The 20685-nt window shown below is 27.6% G+C and overlaps 1 protein-coding gene across 1 annotated transcript; it reads right to left on the bottom strand.

Moving 5' to 3' along the window:
* Window positions 1-7125: 7125 nt before the first annotated feature.
* On the bottom strand, window positions 7126-20465 carry LOC105151890 (RCC1 and BTB domain-containing protein 1). Its single transcript, XM_087415230.1, has 9 exons — window positions 19301-20465; window positions 18226-18388; window positions 14425-14677; window positions 14195-14322; window positions 13846-14109; window positions 13026-13150; window positions 12839-12939; window positions 12631-12773; window positions 7126-7837 (listed from the first exon to the last, which is right to left on the bottom strand). The coding sequence occupies exons 1-9, from the start codon at window positions 19378-19380 to the stop codon at window positions 7679-7681; spliced, it is 1416 nt and encodes a 471-aa protein (XP_087271356.1). The 5' UTR covers window positions 19381-20465; the 3' UTR covers window positions 7126-7678.
* Between the last annotated feature and the right edge of the window lie 220 nt (window positions 20466-20685).

Genomic DNA, 20685 nt, shown 5'->3' with positions numbered 1-20685 from the left:
GCCGAAATTACACCACTTTTTACTTAACTCATAATTCAGAAATTATGAAGTTAAGTTTTTTACAGCACTATAAACTGCTCCCTTTTCCCTTTTTTATGTAATTTTTTCATAATTTTTTGGCGCCATTATATTATAATATTTATAATGAGGATTCTTTTCAGTATGATACGATTTTGACAACGAGGAAATTTAGTGCACTGAAAGCAGCATTGCATCGAATATGAGAAATTCTTCAATTAGAGCTTGCATCAATATGCACGTTTACAAGAGATCATCCGAAGATGAGGAAGTACACAATTTTAAAGAATAAATATACACTCTCGTATCTTCACCCTCTCCCTCACACGTATACATACACAACACATAATTCGCAAAATCCGATCAGCAACCTCTCCGTGATGCTTATAGGGTAATATATGGTAATACTGGCGATAATTGAATAAAATGCATACGTAAGTTTGATGCATTGTACGAGGGCAAGTCAATAAGTTTTTAGAAAAACATAGTAAAACACATTTTTTTTTATCGATTCATTTTTATTTCTCGACATAGTTTCCTTTCAGCTCGATTATTAATCCAACGATTCTCCAACTTTTTCAAGCCGTCCGGATAATATGATTTGTCCAACCCTTCAAAATAAGCCTCTGTTTCGGCGATGAGCTGCTCTCTGGTGGTGAATCTCTTTCCTTCGAACCATTTCTTCAGATTTGGATACAGGAAATAGTCGCAGGGAACTAAATCTGGCGAATACATTGGATGCAATTCGTAGAGGAATTCGTTGAATTTGGCCATCGATGCCGGGCACGTGTGAACCCGTGCATTGCCTTAATGGTAGAGCACTTTCTTTCCATTTAGGATATTAATTAATTTAATAATAGCAGATTATACATTTATTTATATAATTATACATGTATATATATATATATATATTTATTGTATATATATATATATATATGTATATATACACATATATATATGTATATATATATATATATAAACTTTTCTATGATACAATACATGCATATATTTAGTAATAAATAGTAAATTTTGATTTTTGTAGACTTAAGTAATTTTATGAAAATGCTTTACAATCTTTTAACAATGTCATCGTAAATACATGAATTTAATAAAAAAAATGTAGGCACAAAGATTCGAGATAAGACTCAAACGAGTATATATTAGAGTGATTAATGATTAAAATTTTTGAAAGAATCAATAAAATAAGAAATTGTTAAATTTTAAACATGTAATAAATTTTTAAGTATAAAAACATTTATTTAAAATACCACTCGGGTTCGGATCATCTCGAACAGTTGGTACCCGAGACACTTTTGTATCCACATATAAAAAGTTATAATGACGCACGTATTTTATTATTATATAGGTACTTCTTTATAATCACTATCCTCCTTTTCTTTGTATTTTATTTTATATAGGTACTTCTTCACAATCACTATCCTTCTTTTCTTTAGGAGGATAAATTTAGAGGATAAATTTTTATGAATTTTACGTGGAATCAGTATACATTAAATTCCTTTTCCATTATAAAAATTATTCTTCTTTGTATCGGTCACTAACAACAAAGTACATTTGTTAAGGTACATTTATTAAATTTCATTAGATGAATTTTAATAAATTTTATAATCGCAGGTAACAATTAAAAGTGCATACGATTTATTTATTATTTCATTCCGTCAATACTACAGTAACGATTAATTCAATAAAATGTGTATTACCATACATACAATATATTTTCAATGCTTTCATATAATCCCGCATTATTAATTTTTTAATTATGCTACTATGTAATAATATCATTTCTATTGTATTTTGAACGGCATAATTGTATGACTAACTTCCTTAAATATACCAGAATTACTCGTTAATTGGATAAATTTTTCTTGTTATCTATATTCGCAGAATATATCTTGTTGATCAAACATGTCTTTCTGTCAATTATTGGGGCATTTCGTTTTTTATGTATAATATACTGTTTCTCCTTGTTGTTCATCGAATGTAAACAAAGATAAATGATACATCATGCGCATCGTACACTCATAATCTATGAGGTACTTACAAAGTAATATATGTAGCAGAGAAATTCAAATTGATTCTATTGCTATAACTTTCAAAATTTCTATACATTTCTCTCAAAATTATATTGACGACGGAAAAAGATGTTTTCTCATTAGCCATAGTACATATTCCAATTCACAAGAAACAACACGACGACACAAAGCAATACAGCATATTCGCACAACTTATGTCGATTGACACAATAAATGGATGAAAATGACTCGCAGCGTATTATATAAAGAGAAAAATTTGATATTAAGGAATTATAACAATATTGTAAGACCATGTGCATATTTTTTATTTTAGAACGATGTTTATATATAATATTTTAAGATTACATTGAAAATGACTCGATTGGAGTTGAAACGTTTGTTTATTATAATTGTTTTGTATTAATTTTGCTTGTTTAAATTAAAATTCTTTTATATGTTATTGGCTCTTGGTCCTTCTTGTATACTACTTTTTATTATAAGTACAGAGCCTTATTAATATTTTTTAATTTTATCAGGAATAATATTATAATTTCTAAATAATTTAAAATAATTTTTCTTCTACCAGAATGCCACAAGAAAAGTTTTTCAGTTCAGAAGAATAAGTAAAAATACATATAAGCATATCGTAACGCAGATATTTCTGTTTGTCGTCTAAAATTGATTGATCCAGTAATTCTATAAATAATTTTTTGAGATCTCGTGAAAACTATGATAAAAATCATATAGGCGGTATTACAAAACTTACAATAGACATGATCATTCATAAATTTAAAAAATATAAATCGGTAATAAAATTGCTAGTGAACTAGAAAGAGTTTTGAACTGCCAGTGACTACACGACGTGTAGCAAATACTATAACAAGATAAAGGTTTAAAATCCTTGATGCTTTCTTATACTCAAGGCCATAAAACTACGAGATTAAAGTTTGCTCGAAATCATATGACTTGCCATAAAGAATGGAAAAATGTTGTATTTTCTGACGAAAAATGTAACCTACACGGACGGTTTTAAATATTACTCTCACGATTTACAAACTAATGAGTAGTCAGCAGATATTTCGGCGGAGAATGTTTGATGGTGTGGACTACACATTTAGTTATTCAAAGCCATCACATGCAAAATTTCTTTTTATCATAATTTTATGATGTGTATTTTGAAATAAAATATTAATCAATAATACTCATTTTAGCAATACACCGACAAGATGTACTATTAAAGATCGTTAATTTTAAGCAAATTATTGGCAGTATGAAAAAAATTCCAAGCGCCCAGGTGGTAATTGAAGAACGCTGATATTATCGACGATTGATATAAATTTACTGTATTAATAACATAAATATTTGGCTCATATATTATTAAGTTTATGATGATTTTTTATTACATAAATGTTCCATAAATAAATGTGTGTATACTTGTAAATAAATTATAATATCCTATATATTGTTGAAAAATTATAATTTTTTTCTCTGTTGTTATCATCTCTGTTGATAACATCAAACTTTGACGATAACACTGTAATCACAATTTTAAAGAAAAATAGAGTATTATTGAGTTCTAAATGCATAAATACGTCTACTAAACTAATAAATCATAAAATTAGTACAATATTATATCAATTTTTAACTCTTAATCACTTCAATATTCACAAGAACTCTGTAAGGATGTCGATCTATGATAGTATCTCGTATAATAGTATCGGTGATAAAACTGAAGTGAAATAAATTGTCAATAATACCGATCGTATAAAATTGTAAAAATACTAATAAAAATATTAATATATAATATCAGTATTACTGATTCAATATTACAATCAATATTATTGATTGTAGGGTCATCATTATTCAAGGATTTGACTGCTATTGTAGCTATTGTAGTGGTTGACATACTGCGGTCATGCGGTTTCAAAAGAAGATAACTTCGGACTATTGAGAACGTTTGTTGATTACCGCTGATAGGAAAGATTGTTAATCGTAAATTCGTGAGATTCACGAGAAATCGAAAAACAAAGCGAAGCATTCGTGAAAAGACGATCTCGTGAAATAACATCATGATATGTGCACTACTTACGTAGATGGCCGATTCTCGGTTCACTAGAGTCGGCGTTTGTCTCGCAAATTCATATGGTTTTTGTATATATGGTAATTTGTTCTATTTTCAGTATCCTTTAAGGCCGTATCAAACTACCGTATCGACTCTGCAAACCAACTGCCGATTCTGGTTGCTAATCCTCAGTAGACCAATCATAGCGAGGCGCTGACTGATTGGATTGGCCAACTTGCGTTTACATTCGAGTTTATTTTAGAGTCTATTTTAGAGATCTATTAGAAGTCTATTTTAGTCTTTTTTCGACTTTATTTTAGATTCGAATTAGCGTCGTTAGCAACTCAGAATTATAATCAATACAAGATTAATCACATGATAGACGGTTGTCTTGTATATAAGAAAAAATAGCTTGTAAAACAGCCTGGTGCAGGGATAGAAATCACAATGATATGATAAAGTTATATGAATAAATACATCATTATTTGTTATATTTACGTTTATAGTCTAACAACACATTTGCATTACATATTGAGAAGTTTTTCGAATCTATCAGCAGGATTACTTAAAATTCAGTCACATCTCGATTTTCAGATATCGTATTATTTCCGACACAATTTTGAGATTCGTTTGCGTTTTAGTAAATTTTACTCTTTTATACTAATTCATTCTTGAAATAGGTTGATATGCTGGTGAGGCTTTAATTATAACAAGAGATAAAATGATGTACGGTCTGGGCGACAACAGCGCCGGTTGTTTCGGAATTGGTAATACAAGCTGCACACTATATATATTCCGAAAAAAGTGAAAGCCCTATATGGAAAGGATATAAAGACATTTGCATATAGTAATGGGCCTAATTCAATATGTATTCAAATGTTGCTAAAGGAGCAATTAAAAAACAGTATGATAGAAAATTTCAAAATTCGTGATTAGATGAGAACATTTTTAAAGGATATTTGGCTCCCCATTCTAATTTAAATAAAGCTTTTTGCAGTATATATAATTACAGTTTTAAATATTATAAAACAGATATTATACGAAGCATTCGCAAATGGCTAAACATATAGAATAAAATAATATAGAATAATATAAAATAAAAAATCAAAATCAAAACCTCGATAACGTCGTTAGTAACGTTTCTCATGACGATAAATTGAAAGAGAAATAAAACTATCCGCCTTTTTTGCAGAACATAACATTGCTTTTTACACGGCATTTGATACCTTTATTAAAAGACATTCGTTCGACTTAAAATTTTATAAAATTTGTCATTGGGTCGACTTAAGTGCAGCAATATTGTAGAAGATGTTTTGGCAAAACGTGAAACAAAAAAGCTAATTAGAAATTTAAAAACATGTAAATTTTCGATTTCAATTCAGATAAACGCACGGATATTACAGATATGAAATTTATGTGCCTGCTCGTACGATATGTTTGCCCTAATAATGAGAAAATAAAAACGCAATTGCTGGAGTTATTAGCATTAGATGCAAGAGATTTAGAAAAAAATTGTTGCGAAAAAAATTTTGTTAACCTTTAAAGAATTTTTTTCTGTAAATGGAATGGAATTCCTTTAACAAATATCATCGGAATGGCAAAAGATATTGCATCGGTTATGATTGGACGTAATAATTCGTTCTTTTCTAGTTTAAAATCTGAAATTCCTGGTTTAATAATGTTAAATTGTAATTGCCATTCTTCCGTTAATTGCATGTAAAGCCTGCGAAAAATTACCGCAAAGTTGTGAAAATTTGTGAAAAAAACAATTATTTATTATAATGACAAATTTCTTTTTATACATATAGAAATTCAATTTCGATAATCTTGTATTTAACGTATATGTACAGAACAGTAACGCAGCCCAATAATTCTGATTGGTTGACTATCTATTACTTTTCCGAGATTCCGTTTTCCGAAAATCCGATTGTCATGGGACACCACCCTTAGTTCTTTAATATGATTTTTTAATATAATTGATTCCTATATTTAGGTCCAGCAAAAAGTTAAAGGCAAAAATTAATCATATTAAAGAATCACTTAGTGTTAATGGATTAGCGTTTTCTTTACTGAACGTAGCCACTTCCTATATACTTAAATCGAGCAAAAAACTAAAGACGAGAGCCAATAACAGTGCCAAGGATTGGATAAAGTTTTGAAAGGGTAAATCTTCCGATTTTGTGTGACATTTATCGAATTGGCACCTTAAATCGTTAATACATGGAATTTATATATGAAGTGAAAATCTAGAATAAGTGGATAGACGCAGAAGGACTGATTGCTATGAGCTGTGGATTTCTTAATATATTGCTCTTGTACTCTATATGCTATCTGGATTTCCGAATTATTTTCGGAATTTATTAATAATAGATTTCCAAGTGGAAATAACTTTTATTATGCAATACATTAAATAGATTAAACATATTAAAAATGAAAATCCTGGTTTGAACCATTAGTATGTATTTCCAAACAAAAAGATATAATGTAATAGTAAATTCCGGATAAATTCTTAATTACTTGAAATTACAGACATACAAAATAGATTTTTAAGTGAAAATCCCACCAAAGCCCAAAAATTAGTAACCTAAATATAACCATATTTGATTTTAGTATGCCTCAAATTTAATTTTAGTAGTCCTATTTATACAAATATGATCAAGTACATTTTATGTCCGGACATTCCTGGAATTTAGTGCAGGACTTGCTCGATTTCTGTTGCCAATCTGCTGTCAAGTTATGTCAACAGATTCTGGTTCGCAATCTGCTATCAGCAAGTTCTGCTTAATTTCTGCTGCCAGTTTATTTGCATAGAATATTAACAGATTCTGTCAGCAGAAGATTGAGACATCAGTCTGCTAACATCTTCTAATTAAATCTGCTACCAGTCTGTCGACTATCCTGCTAACATTTTGTTATCTGGATATATTTTTGACGGAATGTTCGACCACTTGACATGGCAGTTCGATTGAGAATTTTCTCAAGAATTTCTGTGAAGAAATATTCCATTGACTACTCAATTTCTGCTGCCAGAACATTAATATAGTTTATTTGCATAGAATATTAAGGTTTTGCCAGCAGAACAGAAGCAGACTGAGACATCAGTTACGATCAGTCTGCCAACATCTTCTCATCAAATCCGCTGTCATACCAGTCTATCGACATCCTGCTAATATTTTGTTATCTGGATATATAATGCTCGACCACTTGATGTGGCAGTTCGATGAGAATTTTCTCAAGAATTTGTATGAAGAAATACTCTATTGAATCTTAAAATTCATGTAACAATTGTATATCTTATCATTTTGAATAATCACTATTTATTATTTATTTATTTTTTATTTACGAAATTCAACATGATGACAGTATTTCAACATGATTTAATTGAAATGATTTATTTACAACTTAAATTAATTTTTGTCCTTTTGTATTTGTTATTCATTTACTCATTTTTTCATCATTTTTTTATTAATTAAATAACACATGCAATAATGGTTTCGATTATGAGAGTAAATCGTTTTCACAGAACAAAGTCCATTATATTCTTTTTTCCTCTAAACTAAGAAATATATTATTCTAAATAACCAGAACTAATTTTTGATGAAAAAAAGGTCCTCCCTTTATCTATTAACATAGCCTTTGTTTCGACATCCAATGTTTCAAAACCTTCTGTCCAGTTTACAGTCATCATGTTTTTAAAATAGAAGTCGAAGCAATATTTCATCAATTCCTAAAAAATAGAAGCTACACATATAAGTGAATTTAAAAACATGTAGGATAGAGCGGGGCTAATTGCGCATAAGGGCAAGTTGATTAAATGCAAATATTTAAATAATCAAAATATATATAGATACGTCTATGCTTGCGTAAGTAACACAAAGAAAGAGATTACTGTGCCTTAATACAATAATTTGTATCTGGCTGTCAATAGCCAAAAACGTGTGTTTTTACATTTTCGTATATCAAAAGTAAAATTAATAGATTAGTTATTAGATTAATAAAATTATTAGTTACTCTTTTTGGTTTGCGTTGTAATTAAAGCTATTAATAACAATCAAATGTGTTTTTGGAAGTTATTATGGTATTTTTTAACTTTAATATTCAAGTTGCTATTTTATTTACGGTTTTTCGGTTATAAATAAGTATTTCAACACCAATTTGGGGCTTGTCGGATCCAGTATCCGTAATAAATCTTATAAACTCAACTGCTCAAATGAAATCTATCTTTATCGATACTTTTTATTTTAACGATTAAATATATATTTTACGTTTAATTATTATTATAAAAAGTAAAGATTTTCTAATTTTGTTAATTAATAAGCATTTAAAAAGAGAGAGTTATTATTACAAATTATTACACTATTAATAAAAATTTAATTAATATACATAATCCTTTCAAGTTTTAATCACATTAATTTTTTAATCACATATAATCTCATTAAAAAATTATCTTCAATTTATCTTTCGAGGATGCTTAACATGCCCCATAGGTGGCATATTAATCCACTTTACATTCTTATAATGAACGTATTTTTTTTCTTAGTTATGAGATATTAACGATTTATAAATACTCAATTATTTAGCGAGATGAATATGCAACGTTTTAAAGTATTTACCATTATGAATTCTATGTAAGGCTATGGTTAAAGTCTCATTACAAATGTTTTGAAGCGTTTGGTTAACCAATTAGAAAAAAGAATTTTACAAATTGATCAATCAAAACATTCATTTATTTAAAGCATTCGTAGCATCGCGTTGACTGTATCTTAAAAGTGATATTAGCAGCTGAATAGCTTCAACAGAGCCGGGTGTAGCGAGTGAGGCATTTACTTCATATAAACAATTTAAAGGGAAAATAGCAATTTAATTTCGTACATATTCTAATTCATTAACAGTGATTTTGAATTACGATCCACTTGATGCTAATACATTAAATTGAAGTTAATAAAAAATTGTTTAAGGTCGTCATTAAGTTGAGAAAAATTACACATGCCTAAAAAAGTACCATGTAATGGGATGGAGTCCAAGCTATTCTTATGTATTTTGAATCGCCGAATCTGACATTAAAATAGAACCATCTAGGGTAAATGTTCAGAGCGAAAAAATGGATCGAAAACCTCGAAATCGCTGCTTTTATTAATATATTTTAAGACTATTGGCAAAAAAACTTTTGATTAAACATAGACCATATGTTTCTCAAGTTAAGAAATACTTACCAACCGTCAAAAAATACTGTACTGAAAGCTCTAAAATACTAATACGCTACTTCAAAAAGCAATCTTTGAATCTCAATTGATGGAGAAGATGGCAACAAACGCTATTTACGTTCTCTACATCTCTTGCATAAGCGATGAATTCTGAGTGCCTTACATTACAGACACAGGTTAAATTTATAATAATTCCCGAGGAGTTACACCACAGACAAATTTTCAGGCAAGCAGCCATCAGACACAATAACTGCCCGTACATCACATCTCTACCGTTGTATCTGTGAATATTTAAAAAAGATCGATTTATGTTCATGCGCGTTTCCGCACTCTTTTGTCTTTAAATGTTATTGATCACATTACGGCTTTACCCTCACTCCTATACAGCACAGAAGATTGAAGCAATATAGCTCTGCAATGTTGCAATATTGCAGATTACAATGTAACATTGCAGAGATATTACAGAAATGTCAATTATCAATATGCCTACAAAATGTCAATCAATAATATGCTTGTAATATTCCACAAACATTGCAAAACTGTAATTCTTTAATTGTTACAATAATAATAATAATATAAAAATATGACCTTTTACAGTATTTATGTAGTAGTCTTTTAATTTAAGCCTTTTTTATGATATAATAATTAATATATTTCATTTTATATTTAAATAAAAAATTTATTGCTCTATTATTTGACGGCCATTTCATTAGTTACGTTTTATATTTATTTTAAATATGAAATCAAAAAATTGTATAATATCGAATTTGGATACAATCAATGCATAATTATCAGATAAGACGATAAACAATTAAGTTGCTGAAAACGATTTATCGAAATATTAATTATATGATGAATTATGTATTTATGCCTCATGTGAACGTATTAATAAACTGGCGCCCAAATTTTATTGATAAATTTCATACCGTCATTTTTTAATCGATTTCAATTGACTCGGAATGGTTTCGAATTAAATAGAATCACTGCGATTAACTTATCAAGCGACTGTATTATTATATTAATATGGATAATATTTGTAATTTGTTCGGGACACACATACATGTGCTTTATCCTTACGAATAAATTAATCCTTCAGAATTAATATTATATTTATTAGAATATTTTATGATTTTATCATAAAAAATTGCTTTTGGAAAGCACATATCTCTATAAATGCGATTGGTAGAAAAATTAAAGTTAGTGAGATATATGTTTAGAAATTGTTTTCATTTTAGAGTCTTCGTAAAAAATTTATCCAAATACATTACAATTGCTGGAACGTTTTGTTGCAATATAACAAACAGCGGATATCTTAACATTGTTGGAATTTTGCACAATGATTCAGCAACGTTGCAGCAATGATTTCGCAACCACCATACAATATTGCAATGTTTTAGTGAAATCATTCTGCAATGATTCTGCAATCTTTCTGTGTTGTATGAGGTCTTATTGCCTCCCTGTAAGGCAGCACGCCTTCGTTGGGTTCATTAACATGGTGGATCAGAAAATGAATCATTCTATACGGGGCTGTTGTTCGGAACAGTTGTCATCATCTCCATCATCCTCCATGGCAGCAGATACTTGTAGATATTTCACTTATGTATCACTATAGTTGCATCTAATTGTCAACTCGGGAAACATATGATTTAGGTTTAATCAAAAATTATTTGCCAATGATCTTAGAATATAACAATAAAAGCAGAGATTTCGAAGTTTTTGACTTATTTTTTCGCTCTAGATAGAAAATTTACTCTGGATGGTCCGATTTTTATGTCGGATTCATATTCAGCGACTCAAAATACAAAAGCTGGGTCTTTACCTCAGAATGGTACTTTTTTTCTGTGGACATGTGTTATCAAATACAGGAAAATACAGAAAATTTTTCAATTCAAAATGAACTAGAAAATGAAAGGCAATATAGATTTTGATATAATAATTGATAATTTCGCGTTTATCAAAACACGAAAAATATTATTGTGATTTTAGTAACTGTTTCATTTGTAATATATATGTAAACTTTATAGAATATAACTCCTCTCCTATACATGTGATTGAAATTAAATTAATATTAATATATACATTTAATTAATAAATATATATATTATTAATTACTATTAATTAATATTTGTTATTACACAGTACGACAAAAATCGATTTTTTTTTCTTTTCATGAAAAAACCAAAAAGATTTTGAAAGTAAATGTAAAAAAAGTGCCCGTGTCTCGGTATTCTTTTAATCAAATCATTAACAATTTTTAAGTATCATCAAATGTCTTTTTAAATACTGTACAGGTACTGTACAGTACAGGTTTCTTCCCATAAAAAATTTAAAGAGATGTTCTAAAAGTAAATGTTAGGAAAGCATTTCCGTGTCTCGGTACTGACTGATACTAAAAATTTTCTCGGTAATAAAAAAGACAAAATTATAAAAAAATCGTTAAAATAATTTTGGCTTTTCATGCAATGTGAGAAAGTTAATATGTCGCTCAAAATACACTTTCTTCACAAACATTTGGATTTTTTGCCACCAAATTTGGATGAATTCAGTGATGAACATGATGAACGTTTTCAAGACATTGAGAAACGTTTTAAAGGAAAAGACATCGGACACATGCTTGGTGAATACTGGTCTATTATTCGTAATACAAAATCGGAATTCTATAAACGGCAACTCAAATGACCAATTCTTATAATAATTATAATTATAATTCTATTATTATTATTATTATACAAAAATTTGAAAATATGTAAAAAAATAATAATTCTCAGTTATTTTTTTTGTATTCGGACTCATCGCATAATTTTATATGCAAAATCGTCAATTATTGATTTTAAAAAATTATTATGTAATTTAAAACAATTGTAAAAAGCCAATATGAAGCAAATATCATAAACGAATGCATATAAATCGTCAACGATTGATTTGATAAAACTTCGCGAGACACGGATATTTTTCTTTTACATTTATTTTCAAAATCTCTTTGATTCTTTTACGAGAGGAAATGTGTTGTACAGTTACATTTCACAAATCATAAAGAAATATTTTTTACTAAGGAGCGCATTTTTTTATTTTGCCTCGGGTGAAATACCTAGTCCCGGCTTTGAGCTTCAGAATGGAAGATACATTTGTTTATAAAGTAAAAGATTCGCGTCTAGGAATTTTAAAGGGAAGATTATTTTATACCAGGATAGAAAGAGAAAAATGGAAAACATATCCCAATTGGATTAATACGTTAATTATAAATTCTGCAATATTTTTGTCTTACAATAGAAAGAAAAATCCATAATAAAAACAAAAAAACAATACTATCAGTTACCTTCTTGTGATGTTCTTCGTTCATGTCGTTGATAAGCTTAAAAAGGTACATGACGTTCGATACATTAATTGTTTTTTTTATTTTTCGTATACAATCCATTTGGAGATTTTTCTCGCATAATAAATCTGCCAATTGCAAAAGATCTGCAACAAAGAGATACTTTAGTCGAATACATATGTAATATTCGGCACGTTTAACTCAAACTCACCTAATAGGTTTTCAAAAGATGATAGATTGATCTCACCGGTATATAAATATTCTAAAAATTTTTTATAAATGACATACCTATAATAATTATTCACGATGACTCTGTCAAGAAAAATATATTAAAATATCACAAAAAAATCAAACAAAAAAGGATTTTTTTTAAATATACTTTTTTTGTAAAAATGTACCTTTGACTATTTTCAACATAATTAGTTTGGAACATATTTCTAAAATATGTAGAACGAATCTTCAGGATAACTTTGTGAACATAAATTGATTGTTTCTCGACCATTATCGTGAGATCACTTGTTGACTTTAGAGAAAGGAAACACGAATTAATTATTAAAGTTGACATGTGTAATATGTAATCACTAAATCTTTCCTTTTGTTACGAAAAAAATGTAATAAAAAGGAAGACATTTAACCCTCAATATTCGTAAAGAGCGTAACTCTCTCGATAGATCAAATGTTTTTTTTCCGATCCCTTTTTACTTTTTGCAAAATATTTTTTGTGCTATGACATTTTAGACTTTCTAACTCAAAAATTCTTTTTCTTAGTCTTCAAACAATAGAAAAAAAAAATTAATTAAAATCGATGCACTACAATCTGAGATAAAAGCAAAAGAAAATGCTACCAACAAAAGAAATGTTACTAACAAAAGAAAAAGGTTAAATATCCGGTAGGGACTTTTTTGAAATGTAGGTACTGAGGGTTAAGATATCAAATCACGAAACGACAGAATGTTATTGAAAAATACGCTAAGACTTTACCAAGGAGATAAAATAGAATTAGGATAATCAGTATAATCAATGTCGGATTGTAAGCATTTTCAATTAATGGCTTACTTGCGATTTTCAACACGCCATCAATTGAAAGAGAAAATTTTTAACATCTTTTAAAGATTCAAAACTAAATTGTAAAAATAAATCGTATTGCAATTCTTATGGACATTCATTGGAAATACTGAATTCGAGAAAAACTAATAAACACACTGAATAGAGTCTAACCTGATCGTTGAATGCAGTTTCTAAATCATTTAATATGTGAAATTCTTCATTTATAAATTCATAGACCACGGACATTGGTGAATGAGCTATCATCGAGTCGGATATGTCAAACGCGTTCGTATATTCACAAGCGATTGATTTTTGAAATGGTATGTTAAAAATAAAACCCCATGCGTATACAAGTCCATCCTTGCTAGACTTAACAAAATTATTGTAATCAATAACAGCGATGTCCGATACTTTTTTTACATTATCTATGTTCATCTGTTGATCAAAAAATTCTCTAATTTATTTTACGCTTTTCTGTTTCCTGTTTGTCACAATACAATTATAGAAACAAATCATTTACCATGATAGGAAACAAAATGTTTTCGCTGTAATTCAGATACAATAGTCCATTAGGGTTTGAACCCCAGCCGTAGAGTTTCCCTTTATCATTTAGAGCAAGAGTATAATCATTCCCACAAGCTATCTTGACTAAACATTAAGATAAATTAGGTTATTCTACAATACTTGCAGACATAAATTCTTCATGTATACATCTTTACATTTTTAGGAATATGTTTTAAAGAAAATTACCAATTGTTTTGCCTGTAAATGCAGCTATTTCACGTGGCTCTTCTATTAAAAAAATTTCTTTTGAGGTGTGGGGAGAACTGGTAGAAGGATTCAATTCCTCAGACAAAATTAGACCCCAACTGAACACTTTGCAGTTATTCGTAACTACCACAAAAAATTTTTTTCCGCAGCTCATACTTGTAATCTTTTCTTTAATATTTATTTGATGCATACTGCATTTTTGTCCTCCGCTCCAAACTTTTGTATAATATATCTAAATTAAATAAATACATCTAATTAAAGTTAATAATTATCATTACTAATGTATTCATGATGATATCGTCGTAATACTTTACTTTGCCATCATCAGTCAAAGCGAGAAAATTAAAACTGTTAGTTGCAGCTTTTACATGGGAAGTATAATATATATGTGAGAGCATATTATAATTTGTCCCAACTAGATCTTCATTATCATTGACTAAAGATTGAACTTCACGAATGAATGTAATTTTTGCAGTTATATTGTCCCATACATATTTCTTTTAAAAAGATAACGTGATTTATTCAGTTAAATCAATTATACAAGATGTTATTTTTTTAAATTGAAATCCTTGAATATTTTATTTTTCCTTAATAATACGAAGAAATTTTTCAAATGAAATTGGAACTGTTTCGAGAGATACATACTTCGATCACATTTTTTTCTAGGTAGTAACGCTAAAAAAATATAAAGGTCATTTCCACTACAGTAAATAAAATAACATGATTTTTTTACATAATATGATTCTTCTAATTATTCTACATATAAAACTTATATGAACAAAATATAATATGTGGGATCATTTGGTGTAATGAAAACGTAATTGCTTATTTCTAAAATTAATCGTTTAATTTCATATTTTTTAAAGCAATTATGTGTTCTTTTCACATAAATTGATTCTCTTTATTATTCTGTTTTTAAAAGTATTCAGGTGCAAATGAGTGTAAAAAGTATTCGTACAAGAAAAATTGTTTTTTATAAAAAAAAATCTTTGTAGAAAATAAATATTAATTAGCAATTGTATACAATAAATATTTTATATAATGAATTGTATACATTTTATTCTAACATAAACGAACGAGCTTCGTATGTATTCCTAATTTTAGAAACTAAATTTCTCGTCTGTACGAATACTTTTTGAGCATTCAAACAATACAATTTTTAATTTTCACTTATTTTTCGAATGATATATTTTATATAATTACACATCTTTTTGATATATATAATTTTAAGAAACATACAGTCCATTTTATTCTTTATGAATAAATTATTAATTATGCAACAAGAAATGATCGTCAATTAAACGTTGAATCATCGATGTTGAAATCATCGTATTTATATCGAGTCGACATCAATTCGATGAATCATTTCTCGCTGGATAATATTTACTTTTTAAAAATAAAGTTTTCTTTTAAATATTTCCTCTGTACGAATACTTTTTGCATTCATTGTATGAATGCTCAATATGACGACAAAATGTTGCAAGTTTTTCCGTTCAACGAATCTAGTAATGTAGAGGATATTTTCTGTAACTAACTTTTTTCTCCTTATGCTATTTAAATGTCCCAATTAGTGATAAAGTAACTTGTGGCAAAAGAGAATTAATAAATTGTCGCTACGTATGTTACAATAAGTACATGATATTTTTTTTTAAAAGTTTGGACATTTAAGATTACGATAACATAATTTTTTTTATTTTCTTAGGAATTCTTAATTTATTTATTACGTTTATAAACGTTCTTTTTATACTATTTAATGACATGTATTCGAAATTATTCCAATTTATGACGCACATTATGATCCATATCATTGATAGGTGATGTAAACATATAACATCCCTAATATTGACACGTCGTATAGACAAAGGAACGTCCTTATTACCGACATCCAGTTAAATAATCTTATATTTAATTTAAATTATTTTTAATCGTATCTATAAATTGCCACTATTTGTACTCAATATGTTGTTAATTTGATTAAAATGTTGAAATTAAACAATTTAATTAAAATATACTGCCGTTTTAGGTTAGGAACTGCACCGGCTATCACAAATTGGTAGAAAATCATGAGTGTCCCTATTATTAACTTATGTAAGACAATTCATAGACAGAAACTCATATTTGTATATTTTTTAAATTCTGTAAGAGTGTAAGTTACAATATTAATATTGTTTCTTAATTTAATAATAATTGATATTTATAAATTACATATTTCATTTAATAATAGGAACATTTTTATTATTTTATATGATATTTGTTTAAAATGTCAGTAATAAAAATAAACAAAACTTGAGTACCGATTAATGATGCATTAATTAACATGCATTAATTAAAGTATGTATTTTTATGACATTTTCAGTTATTATTCACAATGTTTTTAATATCTATTTAATTTTGGGTGCTTATTTTTATTTCCTTTTAGTTTAATAATAATTAAAATCATTCGACGAAAAGACTGTCGATATAGTCGTCGCCTTACAAGATGTTAGTGAGCATCTGTTAAATTTGTTGTCATCATTGATAATATGCTTACAATTATAATATTTTAGCGTTTACAAAAGCATTTAATTTTATTCAAAATTCGTTATAATAAATAACATATACAATTTTGAACACATTTAACACAATTTAACACATTTTTTAGAATGAACATACAACACCCATTGATTTATATTAATTGATTTATTAAGAAAAACAGTCACGGTTGTCATTAATTGGGACATTTATCTTAGTTAAGTCTTCTTATTCTTACTTCATAAGACTAAACTTAAGTTTTCCTTAATATGTAGAACAATTATATTATATCATATTATATTTAAAAAATCATAATTTCGTTAAAAAAAATAAAGTTCTTTAAATCTTTGGTGCTTCTACCTAAGAAAAATTAACGTAACCAAAAAGTACGTTCTTCTTTTAATTACTCTTCCACTTTCATATGAAACGTTTTTTTGTTTCATAAAAAACAATTGAAATATAAAAAAATTTCAATTTCAGTGCATCGTTCTTTATATGGATTAGATTCAATGAATTTAGTTACATACAATTAATATCATAAAATAATCTAATGTAATGTAAACCCTTATAAAAATCTAATACAAAAACTGATCAATTAATCACTTATTTTTAGTATTAAATGTGCTGTTAACAGTACTTAGAATACTTAAAATAAATAATTAATTGCGACCAGTATTAGTATTAAATTTCTATAAGGGAAAGTAACCAAAAATTAATAGAGAGTTGATCATACATTTAGTAAACTTACAAAATTGTTGTCAATACTATGAGCTTGTTTAATACATTAAATATGAAAAATAAATTTTAACCTCTTATAACTTCATATTGTAAAACATTATGCACTTATTATATACACATGACAAAAAACAGCATGATATAATAAACATATAAAAAATTAACGTATTAAATGTATTTGGCATGTATGTTAACGTTGTAAATATATAAAATATACTCATTTTTCCTTTATATGATTATTGCTTTTATAAAGGATATGTACATAGTTAATGATACATGTCATGAGTTTTACTATTTTTTTCTAATAAAAATATTTTTATAAAGGCAAAATTTACCTTATAAAACAATTTGATTTTTTTTCATTTCCATATATTTTATTTATTAAGAGATAAAAAATTATAATTTTCTTTTCACTCTGTACTTTATACACTACTCTATGATGTAATTTTTAATGTCACAAAAATTCAGCGAAGACTCATTCTAGTAAAATATAAAATGTCAATTTTTATTACGATATATAAATTGTTCATGTACCTCAACGTCTTGAGTAACCAAAGAAGCACTGCCCTTATTAATAGTATTGGCAATCAACATCTTTATTTTTTTTTTGAACATAATATCCACTAGTGTCGGATGGTGGTCTGTATCTATATAACCACTAACGTTCTTATAGTCGATGCACGATTGCAGTGCAAGCCTTGGATAAAAATAATTACAATTGTTATTAAATATATATTGCTGTAAATACAAATAAATGATTAATTAGGAAAGTAATTAATATAGCTCGTTTTGTGTGAAGAACAATAAGTGATGGTTGTCGGAATTTTAGTTTATTGAAAACATTGCAGATTGAGCTAAAATAAATGTGAAAAGAATGATAACTATTGCGTATGAAAGGACGTAAGAACTGTAAGAAATTAGCAAAAAAAAATCTAAAATTTTTTAAGTCCTCTTGAAATTTTTCAACTATGATTTGGTTTTTGCTCAAGCTTTGTTAATCATGTTTTCTTGTACTATGACCATAAGATTCGATCGTATAATGATACACTTTTTGTAATTGATACTAACGATCGCGATTCTGTGTGCCATTTTACAAAGACAAACTGCTATCTTTTCTTGATATTATAAAATTTAAAAAAATAGAAGAAAGGAAAATTTCTCAAGAAATCTTATACGCTTTACCTATGCTCATAGATGCAAAAAGTATAATAAATTTAAGTTAAATATGATAATTATCACATCACTTTTTTACTTCGCGAGGAATGTTATTGGGTATTACGTTGGATTGCTTTTATTGTCTGCATGTTCTCGATGCCTACGTGAACAATCGAATTACAATCTTGGATGTTGCTTGTACTTCTTACTTTCAATCTTCGCGTTCTCTCCGGACTAAGAGTCTTTACACATAAATTTTCATTATCGCATAAAAATATGCACAAAGAAGAATTTATATTATAAAGGCACATGTAATATGCCGGATAATCTTTTGGCTAAATCAACGTACAAAAATATGAGTCTAATTCTGGATCATTAATATCCGTTTATTATTATTTCAAAATTATTCGTCGATGTATATTTAAAAAATAAGAAAAAGAAACTTTAAACTTACCAACGTTTGAAATTGATTAAGTCTATATTTTGCTGTTTCTCTATCATAAAGTTTTTGTCAAATTTGAGCGAAATAGACATGATAACGATGGATACGTTACACTAAATACAATTTGTAGAAATATTTGTTAAATACCTTTTGAACGATATCTTATTTCACAAGTGATGCGTACTGAAATTGAACAAATTGAAATCGGAAAAAAACGAACACTTTCCTTGAAAATTAATATAAATTTACCTTTGTGTTATTGAGAGACCAGTATAAATATTATCTACTTAGGGTTTGTATTCATGATGTTAGAATATGAGTTAGATATTCGAGTTATTTATATTAGAAATTAGCTTTTATGACCTATACCAACTTTAAAATAATAAATCAGTGCTCTAAGTTGTGAGTGATTCTAATCGCTACGTGGTCAAATGGAACTTTCCCATTGTCACCAATTAAGATTAATAACTCTCCACACAGGATGCGCTCGTGTTGTTAAATTTTTCAACACGTTGCTGTGCATATAAATGCACAAGCTGATCCATTTAAATCGATCATCTGAAATGCTCGCTTATTTTTGAGGATATAAAAAAAAATTTCGAATGGAAGTAGAACTTTCGAGAGAGACGTATTTTGATCATATTATCTTTTTTCTAGGAGGCGCCAAAAAGATATAAAAGTTATCTCTACTTTTTCAAATGGAATTGTATAATTTTTGTTACACAATTCCTCTAATTATTCTATATATTAAGGTAGTGATGTCGAAAAACCAACAATTTACGAGATATTTTACACTTTATTCTGACACATATCGACATAAAATGCTAAATAAATTTCTTTCCACCAACTTTCATTTCATTATTCTGTTTATAAAAGTATTAAGGTATGATTATCAAAAAGTTACTAGTTTACGAATTATTTAACATTTTATATTAATATGTATCAGAATAAAGTGTAAAATATCTTGTAAACTATTGATTTATTATCTTTTAATATCACTACCTCGATACTTTTATATGCAGAATAATTATAATTATAATTAGAGGAATAATTATAATTAAAGGAATCATATTGTGTAAAAAAAATGTCATATAATTCCATTTTAAAAAGTAGAGATGACCTTCATATCTTTTTGGCGTCTCCATCTAGAAAAAAATAACGTGACCAAAATGCCCCTCATGACGGTTTCACTTTCATTTCGAGATGAAAATGATCAAATTTGATAATAACTTACCCAGTAAATTATGCTGTATTATTTGGTAATTTTTTGAAGCTGGTGAAATAATAATTTTAAAAAATAGATAAATAAAGTACAATAATTTAAGAACATTTAGTCATTAAGTTAAAAACACTTTGTTTAACATTAAATTTTCATTTTGATACTTTATATTGATATA

The sequence above is a fragment of the Acromyrmex echinatior genome, chromosome 17 (assembly GCF_024713525.1).
Source record: "Acromyrmex echinatior isolate Ae372 chromosome 17, ASM2471352v2, whole genome shotgun sequence".
Classification (NCBI taxonomy): Eukaryota; Metazoa; Arthropoda; class Insecta; order Hymenoptera; family Formicidae; genus Acromyrmex; species Acromyrmex echinatior.
The sequence above is the reverse complement of the archived record's forward strand: the minus strand, read 5'-3'. Positions and strand labels throughout refer to the sequence as shown.

Coding starts and splice junctions, on each gene's coding strand:
- LOC105151890 (XM_087415230.1), bottom strand. CDS start 19,380: ATGTCTATTTCGCTCAAATTTGACAAAAACTTTATGATAGAGAAACAG. Junction 18,389..19,300: donor TTAATCAATTTCAAACGTTG/GTAAGTTTAAAG, acceptor TTTTTATCCAAG/GCTTGCACTGCAATCGTGCA. Junction 14,678..18,225: donor TGGTTACTCAAGACGTTGAG/GTACATGAACAA, acceptor TATTTAATTTAG/ATATATTATACAAAAGTTTG.